The sequence below is a fragment of the Protopterus annectens genome, chromosome 5.part0 (assembly GCF_019279795.1).
Source record: "Protopterus annectens isolate FY-2018-M chromosome 5.part0, PAN1.0, whole genome shotgun sequence".
In the NCBI taxonomy this organism is placed as follows: Eukaryota; Metazoa; Chordata; order Ceratodontiformes; family Protopteridae; genus Protopterus; species Protopterus annectens.
The window spans coordinates 144,054,652-144,075,907 of record NC_056735.1 but is presented as its reverse complement, the minus strand read 5'-3'; the positions used below and the strand labels follow the sequence as shown (position 1 = coordinate 144,075,907).

Sequence of the window (21,256 nt, the reverse complement as noted above, 5' to 3'; positions counted from 1 at the left end):
ATCCCAGGCTGCATCCTACATGAACTCAGGCAGGAACTTGCAGCACCATTAGGCACCTTATTCAACCAAAGCCTGAGTACTGGCTTTGTCCCAGCCTAGTGGAGGACAGCCACTGTCATCCCTTTGCACAAAGGTGGAGCGTCCCCCGATCCAGAAAATTTTAGAACCATCAGCCTAACTAGCCTGATCTGCAAGGCCATGGAGCGGATTATCATAGACCTCATTAATAAGGACATTGGCAACCTCCAAACACTCAATCCCACACAGTTTGGTTTCAAGGGAAGGTGGTGCCTGTTAAATTTGGTCGACTTCTTTGAGATAGTCACCAAAGCCATGGACAAGGGAAAGATGATACACGCCGCCTAACTTGACCTGGCCAGTGGCCAAAGCCTTTGATACTATTCCCCACTCAGGTATAATAGATAAACTCTCTCAACTAGCCATCAATCCGTATGTTACCAGATGGGTAGCAAACTGGCTCACTGATAGAACCCACATAGTCAAAATAAGGGAAACCACCTCAAGCAGTCGACCTGTAATGAGCGGTGTACCCCAGGGATTGGTCTTGGGGCCTTTGTTGTTTGGGATATACTTTTTTGAGGTGCAAGCCAAAACCAGTGGGCTGTGGCTGACCAAGTTTGCAGATGACTACATGCTGGGTGCGGTCATCAATTTCCCTAGTGATGTGAACATCCTCCAAACAAATGACTGGTGCCAGAAACATGGCCTCAAACTGAATGCCAAAAAATGTGTCGTCATTCCCTTTGGGTAGAGCGATGTCCCCACAAATTATCACATTAATAAGGTCCTAAGCACATAATCAGTTGTGAGGGACTTGGGCACCCAGATTGTTAGCAAAGTGACTTTTGACCACCATATTGCCTCCCGTTGTACAGAAAGCTTTCTACATGGCCCACCTAATTAGTAAGTGTATCTGATCCAGGGACAGGGGTGGTCATAACATTCCTATATTCTTCCCTTTATAAGACCCATTATTGAGTACAGTGCCCCTTTCGGCATGCACCTCACAAAGCACATGCAACAGATGGAAGAGACCACAGATGTTCCTCACCAGGAGAATCCACGGCCTCAAACATCTACCCTACACAGATATGCTAAAGGCCCCGTCCCTCTGCTCAGTCTCCTGCAGACTCTTCAGAGGTGACCTCTGTCTGGCATACAAAACAATCTCAAACCCCGCTGTGATGGGGCTGCTGCATATCTGCAAGTCAGCTCCATTTGAATAACCCACACGCACAACCTCAACCAGGTCTGTGACATCAGTAGGATTTGTGGGTGGGACAGATGTGTCCCAGAGACTCCCCATTCTGTGAAATAGACTCCTGCTCCACATCAAGCAGAGTACCTCATTAACCCTTTTTAAGAGCAACCTGGATAACTGGATGGGGAACAGAAAATACATCCCTGGGATTCCACCTGTGTCCCTGCTGGACAGGGGCATTGGGTGCTGACTTGTCAGAAAATGGGCTAAAACTCTCTTGGCTAGGCTTGTAAAGGCCTCAGAGCCAAAAGCCTAGTAACTTCCTATGATTTACTTGCATAAAATAAAAGAACTTGGGAAGACAAATCAGTTGTTTCCTTTGCAGATTCTAAATTGGGCACATCACTTGCAAATGTAACTGTAGCCAGATGGCTGATGGATTGCATATCATTTATCTACAACAAGTTGAGCTTATCCTTATCAAGACTTTTAAGAGCCCATTCAACTAGGTCCGTGGCTAATACTACAGTGTTTCTATCTAGAGCTTCAATGGATGACATGTGCAGTTCCAACTAGGGCCAATCCTCATACCTTTATTACTCATTGCATACTAGATCTGGTCTCAAGGGGAAGAGCAGCCTTTGGTTCAAATGTGCTCAGGAATATCCTTCCTTAGAGTCCACTCAGGAATTTATGTAGCTAGGGACGCTGTCCCAACAGTTGGAATATAGAATGAAAACTGACATCGGATAAAGAAGTTACGTACTCACCATAATGTCCCATCTGTGTTGTCCATTTTCATTCTTCCTCTACTCCCCACCCACCAACCTCCAACCTTTTTCACAATTGATTTCTGGAATAATGAGAGTTTATAAAGCATCACTGTCCATGTTGAGCTCCAGATCTGGCTTCTTCTGTTATGAATTTTATGGTGCTACTTCCTACTTTGTCAACCAGCAAACAAGATATGAGGTATGTTAGGGGTTGGTGCATTATGGGTAAGGAAGGAGCTCGCAAGTTTTTTGGTGGCTATGAGCTAAAGTAACATCCGAGTCGGATCCAAGTATCGGATCTGAACCAAACAGTTGAAGAATGAAAATGGACAGCACAGATGGAATGTTGTATTAAATGCATTACTTTTTTAATGAAGCAGTTTCAGAGAGCTGAACCTAACTTATACTTAAAATTGTCATGTGGCTCCTTGCTGAAAGACATCTCCTTCAGAGAGACCTTAAACCGTATGAGGGAGCTTTTTAGTGGGATTCACAGAAAATGTTTTGAATCCCACGAGGACATAGACTTGAATCCAAACAGTCAGTTCTCAGGCCAGGAGTTTGCGAGTACTTTGCGAATGTACCTCTACAGCCAAACTCGTAGTCCTCTAGCACTTAAAAAAAATCTGACCACCTTTATATTAAAGTGAGAAGACTGAGGGTAAATATCAACACAAGAATCATTTTGCTGAGTCAGCAAGCATCTTGCATGACACGAGAAGATCATCTGCCAGTAGTTTCTTGCCTAACAGCAAAAGTAACTACTGGATCATTTGACAAACTCATATAGTGATGCACAGTTTCAAAATGATTAGTAGAAATGGCAGAATTTCTAGTGGACTCTGCTGTTGACCTCTAGTAAAGCGTGCATACTTTCCATTAAATGCGAGTGTGATGCTGTTGCTACTGGTACTGAAAGTTAAAGAAACTGTTGTCTACATGATTAACTTCTCTGTTTTGCGTGTTATATATGTTTTTTCTTAAACACTTGTTATGCTCACCGAAAAAAACACAAGAAAGGCAGATTTCCACACAGCGTTTCATACCAGTTGTATATTTTTCTTGGGTCTGGAACACATTGTTGAACACTGCAGGGTCTGTCAGAGATTTACCTCAGAATCGTGAGAAGTAGGCAGTGTTTCCCTTGAAAACTACTTTGACAGGAAAGAAGCTTTAACACTCAGCCATGTCTGACATGGCATATTCGAGTTCTTAAATCTCCAGCCCTCCCAAAGAAAAAAGCAATCTTAAGGTGGAAAAGGAAATGGGGATAGTGACTTCATCTTCCAATGTCCAGTCGTGGCTCAAGTCTGTAGGTCCCAAGTAGGCAATTTTGTAGCCCCTGGACTGTACAGCCCAGATTCCCAAAGCTTCTGATGAAGCCCCTTTGATTCAGTCACTTCAAGGGAAGTAGAATCCTCCCACCAAACTGACAACCGTGGTTTGTCATTTGGTGTGGATGTCCATTGTCAAAGCTTGCCTCATTATCTTGGAAGGGGAGGATGGGTGACCCACTGTCCTTGTGATGGAAGGATATAGCTGGTCTTGGGATGGAAGCTGAAGAACCTTATCCACAGGTTAAGACCTCCAAGGTGGATATCCCTACCAAGAGAATGCAAAAGGTGAAAAATAAATCACCTTCCCCAGCTTCCCTGCAGATGTCTAGTGCTCAGAGATCTGGTGGGTCCTTACCCCCCAATCTACCCCAGGCTATTCCAGAGAAGTGAATTTCCTTGGCTGAGAGTTTTCTCCAGGCTTTATAAAACTTTAAGCCAAGCTTGATCCCTCTGTGTCTAGAGTATCTTATGGTAAATGAGAGAGTGAGCCCTCCATGAGAAGGTAATGGATGACTTCCCTTTGAGTGAGCAGGAGGAATTGGGTTGTTCCCAGTTTTTTTCTTCTTAGGCTATGACACTGTTACAGGATCCACTATTTTTTCTGCCTCATCCACTGGGGAGATGTCATTTGAAGGCATTCTTTGCATGACTAAAGCATACTTGAAATGGAAAGTCAGAGGCAGCAGATGTCCAAAAAAGTTGTTTTAATTTATTGGGCTTGGATGCCATTAATTCTGTGGGTATCCCTCCTATTTTGAGGCTCCAGAAGATGCTTTTTTGCAGTTTCTAAGTAAGAAAACAGCCAACCCACTGCCTCCAAGAAACCTAATAAGTTGTTTATGGTCAAGAAGTCTCATAATTCCCTTTACAAGAAAGCTGAGGCAAACCAGAGAAGGGGTACAAACTGGTTCTTGACTTGACTACTGTCCCAGACAGAATGCTAGAGACCAGTGTGGGAAGAATGATACAGCTGCCCTTCTGGCCTTAAATTCAGACACACGTGACCAAGAAAACAAATTGTTTTCCTGAATTAAGTCATTGAGAGTATTGGTAAGGTGTCTGATCGGAACCCAAGAGCAGAGTTACTAGAACTTGTTCATGCAGCTAGTTAGATGGCAGACCACTTATGTGGTTACAGTACTGTAGTTGTCATAAGAAGACATGCCTGGCTCTGACAACAGCTCCTGTCAGATGTCCAAGGGCTGTACTGGACAGGGAGCTGTTCTTTGGGTCCCTCACTAGTGAAGCGTGTTAAGAAAATGGAGAAGAGAGAACTATGCAGAGTATGAAACAGCTCTGTCCTTTTCCCATGTCAGGATGGGACAGGAATCGCCTTCTAGACCTAGTAGGCAAGAAGAAGTTAGAAAAGTGAAAAGAAAAAGGGATCCAACATAAGAAAAAAGTCAGGGAAACTATAAAGGCAAGTCCTGGGAACAGAAGCGTCTTCCACTGTTACGAAGCAGCCACAACTGTGTGGTTCTTTTTTCTTCTTCCCACCCTACCTTTAAAGATAGCTGGAAGATTAATACAGTGCCCCAAAAAACTTTGAGGTGATTACAGAGGGCAAATGGGCATTACCGATCATTTCTCAGGTTTAAAAACTAAAGATAATGAAGAAACCTCAAATGAACAGGTATCTTCCCTCCATGCCAAAAGATCAAATGCATTTAATTGCCTCTTTTCACCAGAATCTCCTCCAACTTTTGGAGGTAAAAGGCCCCGTTCCCAGAGAGGAACAAATGGGGGGGGGGTTGTACCAAAGCCTGTTTCTGCTGTCTAGAATGGAGGGGTCATAGATGCACATCCTGGACCTTTCAAAACAAAGTACTTACTTCAGGGTCCCCAAATTCAGAATATTACTGGTCTTCCTACTACTTCTCTTTCGTCAGCCCTGTTCACTAACCCTTTTAGCATTTTTCCTTTAATCATCTGTTAGTAAAATGCAGTTATAAAACACTTAGTATTATATTTGTGATTTGCATAAATATGCAAACTAAATATTATTTTACAATTAGCTTACACATTTTTTCAGTATTTTTTTGTTTAACTGCCCTGCCATTAATTTTAGAAAAACTGTTTGACTAATACCATTTGTGATTTTATTTCCTTTTAAAATTCAGAACTTTAACTGTTTGGTGTGGTGTTACTATACAATTATATAAAAATTGTAAAAAAACAAATAGATATTAGCTTAACTAACACGTGTATATTTATATTAGCTGTTGTCTGCCTTTTGCTTTTGTGCATTGTAAACAAATGTACTCTAGATGAAAAGAAAATGCATGCATGTCAGTCTCGTGACTTTAAATCTTTATTTAAGCATGTTTGTCTTGTGATTTTAAATCTTTACTGTTAACTATTTTCATTTGATTTTTATACACTAAAACTGTTGTGTACCTTTTGAATATGCTATTAGAATAGCAGTTATATACTGTACTACTGATAAAATGTCTTGCTTTAACTGAATGAAAGTAAAACATTTAAGAATGATTTGTCCATACATCAGATCCTACCATCCTACCATGTATATTTAACCATTTTCAAAACATAAACATATTATAAAATGTATTTATTCTGTACAGATTAGCTGTGTATGCAGGAAGTCCCCAGTCTCTGTCAGTTCAGCTAATTTATTTCCTTTATCCTGCAACTGCTGTGGAAGAGTTTCCTGTAATGTTGCACGGTGTTTCTGCCATTCTTTAGTAAGCTGTTCTACTGAATTTGAAACTCCTAAGCACTTTTGAAAATATGTATGTATAACTTGACTAAGCTTCCTGAACTCATTGTGTCTGTCTTTTAAAAGTTTATTACATTCTTTTGTAACAAAATGTACTAGAGGTTTTATCAGTAACTGATTTGACTGTTGTTGCAACTCTGAAGTAAACCTTTTACATCTGGTGACAGAACATAACTAACATCTGAATTTAATGTTAGCATATTAACTTTTCTTGGTTCTTTACCATTAATTTTTTTATCTGTACAGTCTAACCTTTGAATAGTGGCATGCACTGTATTTTTATGACATTGTACACACAAACATTTTTTATACCACACATGATTTTGTTTCAGATACCAGTCAAATATTGCAATCCATTTGCATAATGCCTTACTATTAACTTGCCCTAAAAAGGTTTTACATTTGCTAATATGCTGTATATACATTTCATTCTGTTATTATTATTATTATTATTACCTCTATGGCATTCATACTCTATGTAACAGAATAATTTTCTTACCAGTCAACAGAGAGGCAGATGACCAAGCTGCTTTACTGTAGATGGTTGAAAAGTCTCTGTAGTCACTTGTGAAGTTGGTACAGCAAAACTGGCAGTTTCAGTCTTACAACTTTGTATTGTACCTTTTCTAGAGAATTTATGGCACTGCTCACCTTCCTTCACTGCAGTCTCTCCGGATTTAGACGTCTAATGAACTGTATTGCTACAAACTGTAGAAAACTATAGAAATCTGAAGTACTTCACATAAACGTTGGTTACTTTGCTTTTACAGGAGTGACCTTATACAAGGCATTACCCACTCACTCCCCCTGTTTTTGGATACAGGCTAGGAACGTTAGTTAGGGTCACCATTGAAAAATTTATTTTAATTTGTGCGCTCTGCTCTGTGCTGTGCTGGATCAAAAGTCTGCTTAAGACACACAGTCTTGCTGTGCTGTTTACTGCTGAATCAGAGACACAGAGCTTTGCATGACTCCATCTGTAGTCTGTTTAAAGCACCAAGCCTTTCAAATTACACACTGATAAAGAAATATATTTTGCAGCTATAAGCACAGTTACAGATAACTTATTTTATAACAAACTCTTTCTGTTAGTTTGTAGCATATATTTACAAAGTTTTCCTTCATTACAGATATAAATAAGGACTTCTACAAAATACCTCTCTCTGTCCCTTTCTCACATAACTGAACTACTATAATTGTTATATAGAGTGCTAGTCACGCACATAGATGTTATTTCCTCTTGGTATCTTTTTTGGCCTTCTGTGTGAAGTCACATAATGTCTTTTTTCAGACTTTTCTATTGTCCTGTCAGCAGTTCTGCTGATGTGAAAATGCACGCAATCAGAATAACAGAAGTATGAAAGAAACGTCTGTTCTTTTCCTACTGAAAAACATCACGTATTGCTGAGTTTATAAAAAAGGATGTCTGTTAATAGATATTTGTTCTGCAAACATGAGAAAATCATGTAATCCTTGCTTTCCAATATTGCTTTGTTAGGCTTTTTCTTTTTGATGCTGTGAAGAGAAGCCGGTCTGTTATACATACAGTATGAATGCACATTTTACATTGCTAAACTCTATACATATATTCAAGCAAACTTTTTATTCTATACTTTATCTTTCAGCATATTTACAACAGAATTAATTTCAGCCTTATATTCATATTATCTAACAAAAACCATCACAAGGAATGAAGTAAATGGCTTATGTTTAGAATTTAATAGCAGGTTATGTAAAATGCGTGCCACTGGCCTTTATTACAGATGACTTGTTCAACTATTTATTAGTTGAAAATTCGAAACTGCCATTTATTTATGGCATACCAAAATTACATGAGTATGAGTGATTCCCCCCCCCCCCCATGAAGCCTATAGTGTCTTCAAGAGGGTGGGTGACAGAACCTATGTCCAAATATCTGGAACAGCAGTTATGAATAGTTTTGGACAAAATGCCCACCATTTTGAAAGATACAGCTAGCTTCTTGGAGCAGTTTTATACTTGGTCAGGGGGTCTTTTAAATGATAGGTCGCACTTTGTTACTATGGATGTTGATTCATTTTTTACTTCTGTACCACATGATGAAGGGATCGCTAGCACCAAGACATTCTTAGTAAAATATTCAGGTTATGAGATGCAGAAAATTAGTTTGCCTTGTGAAATGTTAAGATGAGTCTTGGCTAACAATGTATTTTTATGTGATAACGAAACTATATTATCAACAAGAGGGCATAGAGATGGGTACGTTTTCTGGAATTCATAAATTCCAGCGCCTTGGATCAACTTATCCACACCCCCACCAGGGGCAGCAATATCCTAGACCTGGTCATTACCAACATGAGCAACCGGTGTTCCACACCAGAGGTCAATTCCTCGTTGGTCAGATCTGACCACAAGCTAATCACACTAGACATCCACATCCCACCCCACCCCCCATTAGGGAAACCACCGTAAAAATTTTTTCCAAAGCCAACTTCACACTTCTTAAGACAGAAGTGGCAAACTTCACGACACCCATGCTGATGGGCAATAGAGGATGACTGCTGAATCCTACACAAATGCATTTTATATGCACTTACACGAGTGCATGGATCGTGCAATCCCTAACAGAACCAAGATGCTATCCTCCAAAAAAAGGAAGCCAATCTGGTGGTTCCCTGCCATAAACAAAACTCTACAACAGAAGAAAGAAACGGTTGCAAAAAAAAAGAGTAAAATCCCATGATTGGAGGAACTTCCTGGTCAGCCTCAGTAAGAAGCTGAGATCCCTCATAAAATCATCCAAAGCTAGTTACGAAAACAAAATCTCCATTGATTCTAAAGACAGGGTGGGAGGTTGGCAGAATGGTTAAGGTGTTTACCTTGCAGACACAAGGTACAGGTTTTGATTCTCACACGGGGTAACTGGCTAGGCTTAAAATGGCCCACAAGGGCAATTAGCCTAGTACTAATCTATGATCCTGTCTATGAACAACCACAGAGCATTCTATAGCTATGTCAAGAATCTCAGTGGCAACACTCAGATCTTCTCTGAGTTACAGCACAATGGCACTAAATATACAAAACCAACTGATATTGCCAACATCCTGGCAGATAGGTTCAGTGCTAACTTTACCCCCCCCTCTCATCCCCTAATGGGCCCATCTCTATACCGGAAGAATGCAAAGTTCCTTTAATCATGGCTGCACAGGTAAAAAACACACTCTCCAAAGCCAAGAACACAGCATCCATGGGACCTGACAACATTCCTGGCTGCGTTCTACATGAACTACAGAACGAACTGGCACCCCACCTAAGTACCATGTTCAATCATAGCCTCACCTCAGGCTTTATGCCCACTGAATAGTGCACAGCGATGGTTATCCCACTCCAAAAAGGGAGGGCCACCACGGACCCTGGAAACTACCCCCCCCCCCATTAGCCTGACTAGCCTGGTCTGCAAGGCTATGGAACTTATAAACAATGACATTGGTAATCTCCAAACTGTGGACCCCACCCAGTTTGGGTTTGTAAAAGGCAGATCATGTCTCCTAAACTTGATAGACTTCTTTGAAGCGGTCACCAAAGCCGTAGATGAGGGTAAGGTGGTTCACACAGCTTATCTAGATCTCGCCAAGGCTTTTGACATCATCTGCCACTCTGGAATTCTAGCTAAACTCACTAAACTAAGTATAAATCCCTATGTCACAAGATGGGTTGCCAACTGACTCACTGACAGAGCCCACACTGTGAAAGTAGCAGACTCCAAATCCAACTTCAGACCAGTGACAAGTGGAGTACCACAGGGTTCGGTCCCGGGACCACTCCTGTTTGGTATGTACTTCACTGAAGTACAGACTAACACAGAAGGTCTTTGGCTAACAAAGTTCGCAGATGACTGCAAACTAGGAGCCAAAATCAAAACTCCTAACGATGTGGACATCCTGCAAAAGGGTCTCACTGAGACAGATGCCTGGTGTTAAAGCCATGGCCTCAAGCTCAATGCCAAAAAGTGCATTGTCATCCCCTTTGGTAAAAACTCTGTACCCATGAAGTACCACATAGGCGGTAGTCTACTTAACACCGAAAGTGTGATGAGACCTTCAGACTCAGGTGGACAGTAGTCTCTCCTTTGATAATCACATCGCCACAGTAGTCAGGAAATCCTTGTACGTGGCACAACTCATCACAAAAGGTTTCTCATCCAGGAAAAAAGAGGTCATTGTTCCCCTCTACTCGTCACCCATTAGACCCATTATAGAGTGCAACACCCCTTTTGGTATGTACCTCACAAGACATCTACAACAACTGAAAAGGCTGCAGAGATACCTGACAAAGAGGATTACCAGCCTCAAACAGATGCCCTACACAGACCGTCTCAAAAAACTCCAGCTTTACTCTGTCGCATATCGCCTACTCAGAGGCGATCTCTGCCTAACATACAAAGCTATGTCAAACCCAGAGCTGTTGGTCATGCTCCACTTAAAGAAATTCCAATCCCTCCGAGCTATACGCTCTAGGGACCTAAACCTTGTCACCAGAATAAACAGAACATGCTGGAGGAATAGTTTCCTGTCCCAGAGACTTCCCATACTCTGGAACAAACTATGTATATTAAACAAAGGTCCTCATTAGCACTCTTCAAGAAAAATCTTGATGATTGGATGGGAGATAGGAAATTCACTACAGGGGATCACTTCTGTGGCTCTGCTCGAAAGGGGCACAGGAAAATAATTTTCTTAGGTGGCGAAAGCCACGGTACCATTTGGCTAGGCTTATGTAGGCCCCAGGGCCAATAGCCTAGTATCTACCTATGAAACTAAGTGTAGCTAATACTTATGCAAACATTGTTATGTATATATGGGAGGAAAAATATGTTCTTTCCACAGTAAATGCATATAGAGATTTCATTACATTTTACAAGCGTTTCGTGGATGAACTTTTTTTTTTTATGTGGGAGGGGAGTTTAGATGAGTTTCATGGATTTTTTGTGTATGCTAATAAAAGCACATTTTTTTAAAATTCAAGCATGAATGCTCTTCTGAGCAGATGTGATGCTGTTAAATAGGCAAGTTTAAATACACACTGAAATGTATAGAAAAGAGGTGAAACGTAGTAGTTATTTACATCTTAATAATATGCACCCTCCCTTTGTGTTTGATAACATAGTCTTGAACACACAACTAGATAAAATCAATGAGTCAGTTAATCAATATGGGTCAGGACTTTCTCATGAGAGGTTACTCAGAGAGAGCAGTAGATAAAGCATTATGAGAGGTTCAACACCAATAGTCAGAACAAGATATAGTCCCATACTTTAGTAGGGGTCATCAAGGGAAGGATAGAACATGAATTAGATGAAATAAAACAAGATGTATGCTCACTTATAATAGAAATAAAACAGAAATAAAAAATATTAGTATGAAGTATTTGGAAATTTTATGAAACGTTCAACAGCTGCAAAATTTAGTAGCAGAAGGTCCAGTGTTTGGTTATAAACGCAATTGTACGTTGAAGCAGACATTGTGCTACAAGGAGCTGCCAAATAGTTTTTTTTCTAGGAAGTGGATGCAAGCAGGGTACTTTCAAATGTAACAATTGTGTTTATTGTAAATATTTGTATACAAAGCGATCAATAATACATCTTGTCACAAAAAAGAGTTTATATTACAAGCTTATGGAAACTGCAATACCAGTAACTTAGTTTATATGGCTAAATGTGAATTATGTGAAAGCTATTATGTGGGAATGACCAATAGAAGGTTCAAACAACATATAGCTGGTCATCTTAGCGATATAAAATGTAAATTATTGACAAATACATTAAGTAAACACATTTTAGATAGAATGAACAACATGTTTACATTTTTGATATTGAAGGTCATTTACAAACCACTTAGAGGTGGCGATGTAAAAATGTTAACAGAAAATGAGGAAATGAAATGGATCTTCCAGATGAAGTCCCATTTGCCACCAGGACTAAATGACTGTTTCACTTTAAAACCTTACTTAAGGGAATTACATCAATCTGTTTGAAATTGTGCTATGTGACTTTAATGATTAACTGTTGACTGCTACTGCTAAGATGTATTCGCCTGAGGAAGCCTTATGGTGAAAGTTTTATTTCTAAAGAGAGGTTTTAACTTGCAATCTTTAATAAAATAATCTGAGTATATCCAGTGTTCTTTTTATGTTTTGGAGTTTGTTCGGATATTGAGTACTGGTTAACCATCAGCTTACTAGTTTGTTTTGGACTTACTGTTGACAATACTGATGTCTGAGTTGAATCGTATGAAGGAGTATGTGCAGTATGATGGTCTTGGTGTGGTGTGCGGTTTACTGCTGACAGTACTGACGTCTGAGTTGAATGCCATTGTATATGTACATGTCTCAAACACTGTGCTATGCTGTTTGAGTAATAGATTGTCAGAAAGCATGAGATCATTCTTACATTGTCTCAATATACATAACATATAATATATAACGTTTTGCAGTGATTTGTTTTCTGTGCTTGCAATAAAGTGTGTTGGTCATCGCTGGTGAACTGCTTCCGTGGTTCTTGGATTTATTGTCTCAATATACCCATATCAATCTGGCTGACTACAGAAGTTGTGGGAGGTGCTAGTCCATGGTTTAGACAGAAATGATTTAGGGACTTAAGGGACTGTAACTGCTTTTTGTTTGATGGTGCTGGGCCAGGGAATAGCTCAGGTAAACTTATTAATGATTAGTAAGGGGGTGCATAATTTTAGACCGAGATGTGCAGCTATCTCAGACAGGCTTTACTGCAGTTCAGGGTGTGATTTTTTTCACTCTGCTCAGGTTACTGAAACCTGAAGTTGAGATAGCTAATGTATGGATTAAGATAAGAAATGGAAGATCAGTGCAAAAAACGCCAACCAATAAACAAACCAAAAGCACTGAATAGAGGAAGAGTCAAGCACCGGGCAGCTGAGATAAAAAACAAGTTTATTGTAGATCACAAACTCCACAAAAATGTGAAACGCAAAAAAGTCACACAGCGTTTTTCGTTGATACAACAGACTTCTTCAGACAGAAACCTTTCTAGTTTTCATCCGTTCATTCAAAGACTGGACAACCCTTGTTTGCCAGGACATTAGATGAAGCCTTTATCATACTTCATATATCTCCTTGTTCTAGCCTCAGAAAGCTGTGAGGGAATAAAGGATAAACCTTTTTCCAAAAGTGAAAACTCTTGCTGTGTAAGACACCTTGAAAAGATGTTCCAAACTATGGATCCTTGCTGGTTTGCCACATTTTTTTTTATTGTTCTGTTTGGGGCTTCTAATTCCTGTTTTCTCTAGAAATTGGTCTGACTACTGGATCTCCTGTTGTTGACAGAAAAATCCATCCCTCACAGCTTTCTGAGGCTAGAACAAGGAGATATATGAAGTATGATAAAGGCTTCATCTAATGTCCTGGCAAACAAGGGTTGTCCAGTCTTTGAATGAACGGATGAAAACTAGAAAGGTTTCTGTCTGAAGAAGTCTGTTGTATCGACGAAAAACGCTGTGTGACTTTTTTGTGTTTCACGTTTTTGTGGAGTTTGTGATCTACAATAAACTTGTTTTTTATCTCAGCTGCCCGGTGCTTGACTCTTCCTCTATTCAGTGCTTTTGGTTTGTTTAATGTATGGGTTAAGGCTTTCTGTAGAAAAAAAAAGGGCTGTGCACAGCCAACCAACTATAGAACGACTCCATTGGTGACAACTGCTCAGCGCAACTTTTTAAATTCCCTTTTTGATTAAGAATCCTCACAGTTGAAGGGTTTCCACACTTCTCATTGTATAGAATGCGAGACCCTTGGCAAGCACAGCTCAGCACATGTTATACGGGACAGGATATTTGAAGTCCAATTGAAAATCTTCAAGGAAGATTGAAATATTTTTTTTTCCTATAGGCCATTCCTTACACCCATGAGGTCTGGGAGTTGTCCCAGTACTCACCTTGTGAGTTCTGGGAATTGTGCCAGTACTCATAATTACTGCAGTAGTCCTGAGTACTGGGACAGGGCTACTGCAGTAGTGATCTAAAAGAACACAGTAAAGTTGTGTAAGAACTTGTCATAGTTGTTTCATTAACCCCCACTGCCACCCCACCCACCAACTCCATCACCATCTTCTCATTCTGTGTTTGGGCACCCTGATATGTGATGGTTTACCCAGTAGTGTTATCAACTTCCCCTTCTCTTGTACAAGTCATATAGAAGTCTGAATAGGTTTTGGTTAGACCTTTTTCTTTTGCACCACTCCTCGGTTTAGAATCCGAGGGCCTGTCTGTCTAAGCATAATCCCATGGCCCGGCTCCTTGGCTTTCTTTGTAAAAGCCCTTTATTTTTTCTGTACAAAAACACTCTAAAATGGTGTGGGTGGCCGGATGTATGTCTGTCTGATACTGGGAATGTCCTGACAGCCTTAATAGATGTTTATCAGTCACACTTAAAAGATGAAGGGTGCAGAACTGTGGAAATTAGGTGTTCTGCAGCTGAAGTCCCAGTAGTCAGGATTACTGCAACAGTGGTCTACTATGACCATCTACTGTTATAGTAAATTCTTATACAGTTCTACTTACCCTACTCCCACCCTCCCCACCTGGTATGTGAAAACTAAAATATTTAAGTGGTCATTGGTTTGCCTTGGCGTTGGATGCCTGGGGTGATGAAGATCATAGCTGCAGGGTACAAACTAGAGTTCAAAACCTTTCCTCCTTTTTTTTGGGTGTCCATCGTGTTCCTGCATATCAGGTGGCCTTGGTTAGATCAGTGAAAGTGCGACTTCTGGTTTGCCTAAACCGTAGAGTGGGTACTGCTATAAAAAGATAGAGGCTTTTACTCAAGACTGTCTTAAGTACCAAGAAAGGATGGACCTTGAAGACTCTTTCTGGAGATTTCTACCGCAAACAAGTTTTTAAGGATAAATAATTTGGAGCCTGTTGAATGCACAGGGGCATTAATTGTGATCCTCAGAACTGCAACAAAATGAGTGTAAATGAGGAAGTATATACTAACTCTGAGATTGTGGGATATGGTACCTTTCAGTTTTTTCCTCTAGTCCAAGGGGAAAGCCATGTCAGAGTTAAAATATATATCCGCGAGTCTTAGGGAAATAGCTTGGAAAGCATAATGGTGAGATGTTTCAGAATTTGCATTCTCATCTTGCACTTCTGGTAGAGAATCTTAAAGCCCAGAACGTTAATGCTTCAGGTACTTTTAATACTGCTGATGCCCACCGTATTGGTGTGAAAGATTGGAAGTGAAAGATTGTTTTACTGTACATTCCCATCTTTCACGGGTACCATCACTTGTGGTTCACATTCTTGCCTTTTGGGCTCTCTACTGCTCCTGGAGGTATTCACCCAAATGCATAACTTTTTTGTTCTTGCCCATTTGAGTCCAGGTGGTGTATATTTACCCATGCTCCACCAGATACAGTACACTGGCCTAGTTTCACCAACATCTCCAAAAAGACCTCCATTTGCCCATCTCCCATCTTGTCAAACTGGTGATCTTCATAAAATACAAGCATTGAACTGGTTTCTTTCCAAAATAAAGACCCTTTTGGAGTACTTTTGAGCAAATGGAAAAAAACCCTCCCTTGGACTTGGTCTCTTTTCCAGATCTTTATTCTAGAATTTGCTTAGAAATGCCATGTAACAGCTTAGAGCTCTGGTGTACATGTCAGCTTACGTTGTTATGGTTTCCTTAATGAGTCTTGATATGAGGATGATGTAATGCTTCCTGAAGAACTTCTAGGTACAACATGTATACCCCTGGGACATGACCCATCTGTTGATTCCTCCTTTTCTCAGAGAATCTCAGTTGGCAACCCAGATCTTCAGGACTGCGTGTGCCCCACCAGAGCAGCCAGTTTTCTGACCACATATGCTTCAACCTGGCATGGGAAATAAAGTTAAATCTGATAGAGGTCTAGGGGCATTTGGGACCATGTCATCCAAAAACTATTACAGCTTTATCAGATATTTTTGCGCTTATTTTTGCCCTGCACATCTTCAGATAGACAATACTGTTATTGATGCAGTAAATTAACAAATAATGGACCTTACCTGCAGTACTGGCATGGAAAAAGCTGTGCATAACGACTTTCCATTAAGATGCTATGCATCCCCGTTGAACAGAATGCTACAGCAAACTCGCTGAGCAGGTCCACAGGCAGATCCCACAGATGGACATAGGACCCAGCAGACTTCAGTTTTATCACATAATAGTGTGAGTTCCCTACGTAGACATGTTTGCTGCCTCCCAGAATTTCCAGATGAGATTCTTCTCTGTATTCCCTTGTAGGCATGCTTGGGTGATCACTGCCACTTTCATTCTCTGGGGGAAGGGGCTCCTGTATGCCTTCATACTCGTATGCCCGAGTCCAGGTGAAAGTCTGAGAAGATCAAGCAAATCTGGTCCTAATGGCCCCCTTCTGGCAGAGGCAGCCTTTGTATCTCCCTGTATCCCAACTGAAAAAGGAGAGCACTCATGATGTTTCCCATGTGTTGCAGTCATGTGATGCAACAGAGTGAATGTGTAGTACATCTACCACCCCCAAAAAGTTGTTAGTTTGGAGGCTCCAGTTCTGTAGGTGAACATTTTTGCCCCAGAGGTTCTTTCCATTCAGAAAGAGGTCCAAAATCAGAATGTCACACCTAGGAAAGTGGGAAGGCATGACACATCACTTCAGTTCTCCAGAAGCCTTTGTGCAAGAAATCCTCAGCTACCTAAGTACCCTTTGTTAGGTAATACTTTGACATGGTGGGCAAAATAGACTGAAGCAGTTCACTTATCTGCTATGTCATCTTGCCTCTCTGTGACCCCCCCACCTCTCCCAAAAAAAAAAAAAAAACACTGTTATCCTTGCCATTGCCAATATTTTTACTTGAGGAGGAGTTTGTATTTATGGCACTTAAATAATTGATAGAATCTCTCATGGAATTTGGACTTGGTTCTAAAAAGCTGAAATTTCCATAGTTTAAGCCAGCAAATGATTGGGCCTTAAGTTTAGCAGGGAAGATAATCTTTCCTGATGGTTGTCATCACTGCTCAAAGTGTATGTGAATTGCAAGCATTGATGTCCAGTGACACCTGCATTATTTTAACTAAATATGATGATTTTTGAGATGTACTCCCATCTTTCCTTCACAAGGGAGTCTCTGAAGTAGCACTAAACTTGACTATCCAGGTACCAGTCTTGTTCCCTAAGAACAATGGGAAGAGGTTAGTACATTAATTTGCACAGTCAGTTTGGGTCTTACTTGGCAAGAACAAAAGAATGGGGGATTAGACCGATTTTCTCTCTTTCTGAAGTAAGGAATGCGGTGAAAGTTCTACACAAATAGACACTATCCTTATAGTTAGCCTACTGCATTTCCTTTCTGCTGTGGTCATCACAGTAGAGCAGCAGATAGCCAGATAAAACTGCTTCTGCTGCATTCCTCAGAAATAGTGTTGTGAACCACCAGCCATATATTTTTGAAGTGTTATAAATCAGATGTTTTTCTCAGGAGCAGAGTAGGCTGTTCAGCTGGTCTGGGGTCAGGGCTAATACTCTTGTATGAATGCTGCTGCAGCATTGATCTGAATGGTGAATATAGCATAGCTGTGTAATAAGCTTAGCTTACCATAGCAGCAGATATTCACATTCTGGGGTTACTGCTGCAATGTAGATGACCCCCACCCCACCAAATAAAAATGGTAAGAGGACTCAAATTTCTGTTATCTGTTTGTTCATTCCTTAGAGGTCTGAGTTTGAGGCTTTGGGTGTCTTAGGAGTTTGACTTTGCCTGAGGCCCATGCCATAGGCATATGTTTTTTGATATTGTCCTATTATGCAAAAAAAAAATAATAATAAAGATGGCATATAATGTTGATGTCCTTCTTGTTCATCTGTTGCAGTATTCTTATGTGAGGGAGTTGCCTGCCAAGGTGACAACCCAATGTCTGCCAGTATATCAAAGTCTTTTACTACCTTAGGGTGTGCGGTACGTCTGACGTAGGCCACTAACAAATGTCAGCCATAAGAGAGACGTACACGCACTCTGTCCTCAGAACGTCTTTGCCGCCAGTCAGATCACCAGTCCTGGACGTCACTGTGCTGCCGGAATCACTTACTTTTATAAAGATAAGTGTCCCATTGGGGGAGTCTTTTTTTTTGTATTTTACTGTTGCCTTATTTTTGATTGAAGCTAATGTCATCCAGGAAAGGGAAGTGTGACTGTGGAAGACAGATTCCACCTAAGGGTAGTCATTCCCAGTGCCTCTTCTGTCTCGGGCCCCAACACAACCATAAAAACTGCTCAGTCTGTCAGTCTTTTGTACCCAAGAGCCTCTGAAGTCAGTTATTGTCTGTCGCTATTTATTTAGAAAGCCAATGCCTTAAGCTTTTAGCTAAGATTGAGAGGGAATGTTCCTCAAACCGACTACAGAGCCTGTTAAGCGCAAGGCCAAAAAACGAAGGCCCGAAGCCAAAGCTGTGCCTCTTGATATGGATGTCTCTCCAAAAACACATAAGAGCTCTGATACGACCATCCTATTATCATACAAAAAATGTAAAGATTAGGTTCATAGGTAGGGACTAGGCTATTGGCCCTAGGGCCTATATAAGCTTAGCCAAAAATGTACCCTGGCTTTCGCCGCCCAAAAAAATTATTTTCCTGTGCCCCTGATAGCATGTAAAATGTTTTTCTGTGCCTGGCTTCAGCTTGTTTTGCCCAGCATGTGGAGAAGACTAGTTCATGCAGGGGATGTCCAAATTCTGGGAAATGGGCCAGTTGGTTGTGTACCTGTGAAAAATTAATTGCATTTATGAATGTTATTGTGTAACAGTGATCCCAGGATTTGATCTTCTGTGGTAAGTTTCACAGTTGTACCACTATGAGATCTTTTTTTTTTTTTCTTTATTTTTAGTGCCTAATTTTGACAATTTACAGTGATTGGTTGTCATATTTTTAACTTTTTGTAATTGACCTTTGTATTTCCTTCATTCAAATGCAGATTACCGACGTCTCACACCTGCTTCAACGTCCTTTTGCTTCCCGAGTACTCCAACCAGGAGAAACTTAAAGAAAGATTATTGAAGGCCATCACCTATGCCAAAGGATTCGGCATGCTGTAAAATATGTGAATATAATGACAGAGAGAAAAAATGAATTATTGGATATCGTCATCCCTGTCATTGAAAACAAGGCCATAAGATAGTGAGCTACATTAGTCACTTGTGTCTGTGCCTCCCTCCTTCACTGGGGACAGCGGGCTGGAACAGCAGATTTCAGCTGCTGATATGAACAAATTTTTCTCCTTTTAGTGTGAAAGTGCTATATATTCTTTCACTTGTATGTACAGAAAGATTTTTTCCTAAAATATTTATTTTAAGGGTTAAATCATTTTTGCTTGTGTTTATAACTGCTTGGAGTTGAGCCTTCTTTGGATATTTAAGGAAACCGTAATCTCCCATGGAAAAAAGTACCATCATTTGTAAAATGTGTAAACTGTAAAAATGTGCTCTTGTCCCTGTTACCCAATCAAATCAGGAAATGTACTTTCCCCCAACAGTTTGCTTTTGAAACTTGAAGTCTGAGAAGTAGTGTGATGCAATTACTGCTGTTCTAGCCCCAAAGAGTTTCTGTACGTATGTGTAGAACAAATAAAGATGGAAGGGAGAACTCGGAATGTTATCCTTCAGCTTTGAGAACTTTTACTTCAGTTATTTCACAATATTTGTGAACCGAATGTTCATGTCATTGACTTTATTCATACTTTGTGTGAGGTTTAAAGAAACAAACCCTGCTGTGTCAGTACATGGACTAGAATTTTGTGACTTGCTTACTAGGAAAGTGCAGTTTCAGAAACATGTAGATTTAGTGACCAGTTTTGCAAAAAAAAAAATTTTCGCAATGAGCAAAAGGCATGTGAAAGTGCTCTTAAACTTCAATGCTGACCGTTTTAAAGTGACAATCCAAAGTCTTCCCAGGTGTCTATGTTGATATGAGTATCTTAATTGTGTGATTCTTGTTCCATTTTTCAGATACAAAAAACAGATTCCAGTTATATTTTTAATTTATGTTCTAATACATTTATTTAAGCATTGTTACAGTTTGTGGCCTCATCTACAGTCCAGTTCCAGTAATGCCTACTCTGTGATATTGGAGTTCTGAATTTTTGTCCCCTTCATATTTTGGTATGTTATATCATTTTTCTGATTGCATTTTTAGATATCTCATTTGCTGTCCTGATTTTTTTTTTTAATGTGTAATTTTGGGACACAATGTTGCTGTTGAACAGATTATTTCACTTATCTGGAAATCTTTTTATCAAAGTAGCTGAAGAGTATTTAATTTTAATATATTTATTAACTGGGTAAGTGAAATTGTCTTTCCTGGGACCCCTTTCAGCCACAACCTAAGGCACAAGGGTAAAAGTGTATATGAGGTAATATGTACACACACACACACACACACACACACACACACAGTAGCCAGTTAATCAGCATGTTTTTGAGAGGTGGGAGGGACAGACTTCTTTGGAGAAAATCTTGCAGCCATGAGAAGAACATCTTAAACACCACGTAGGCAGTATCTGGAAGTCATAATTGAACCTAGAGCTGTGTAGAAGCGGTATAACTAGTGAACCACTATGCTGCCTTTTGTACCTGGTTTTATGACCACCTTGGCTCCTAGGGGATGTAATTTATTTTTATTCTCACCCTCTCGCATTCCATTGTTTTCTTGACATTTCTTATATCCACAGTTTTAAGATTGCTTGGTTCTAATCACTTTATTTATTACAGATTATCTGGTCATGATGCATTCAGTTAACTTGCAGAACATGAGACAATGAATACTGCATAAAAAGGGCTTGATTACTGTTAGATTACATTCGTTTTTGCAGTATATTTTAGCAGTGCTGTGCTTCATTTTGGTTGGTGCTACTATGTTAGCATTAAAGAGCACCTTGTATAACCATCCGGAAAGTTACATCTTATAGTCATTGTTTTGCAGTAATAGACTAGAGATATGCATTTTACTATCTAATGCTTACTTTGTTTTCCAAACTATGGTTTTATTTTACTTTAATTGCATGTTCTGTCTTATTCGGCTGAAGAGCTGCTCACTTTGGTTGATATTACTGCTGCAATAAATTACTGATTTATGCAGTGGTTTTTGCAGCATTGTTAAAATATTACGCATAT

At 40.0% G+C, this 21,256-nt stretch overlaps 1 protein-coding gene across 1 annotated transcript in view; it reads left to right on the top strand.

Annotated features, from left to right (window-relative positions):
* Positions 1-19,742, top strand: part of UBE3A (ubiquitin protein ligase E3A) — a 1,356,883-nt gene extending 1,337,141 nt beyond the window's left edge. Inside the window, exon 11 of the mRNA XM_044071814.1 lies at positions 19,063-19,742. Within this exon, the coding sequence (XP_043927749.1) occupies positions 19,063-19,183 (121 nt within the window). The 3' untranslated portion in view covers positions 19,184-19,742. The remainder of the gene's footprint in view (positions 1-19,062) is intronic.
* The last annotated feature ends 1,514 nt before the right edge of the window (positions 19,743-21,256 follow it).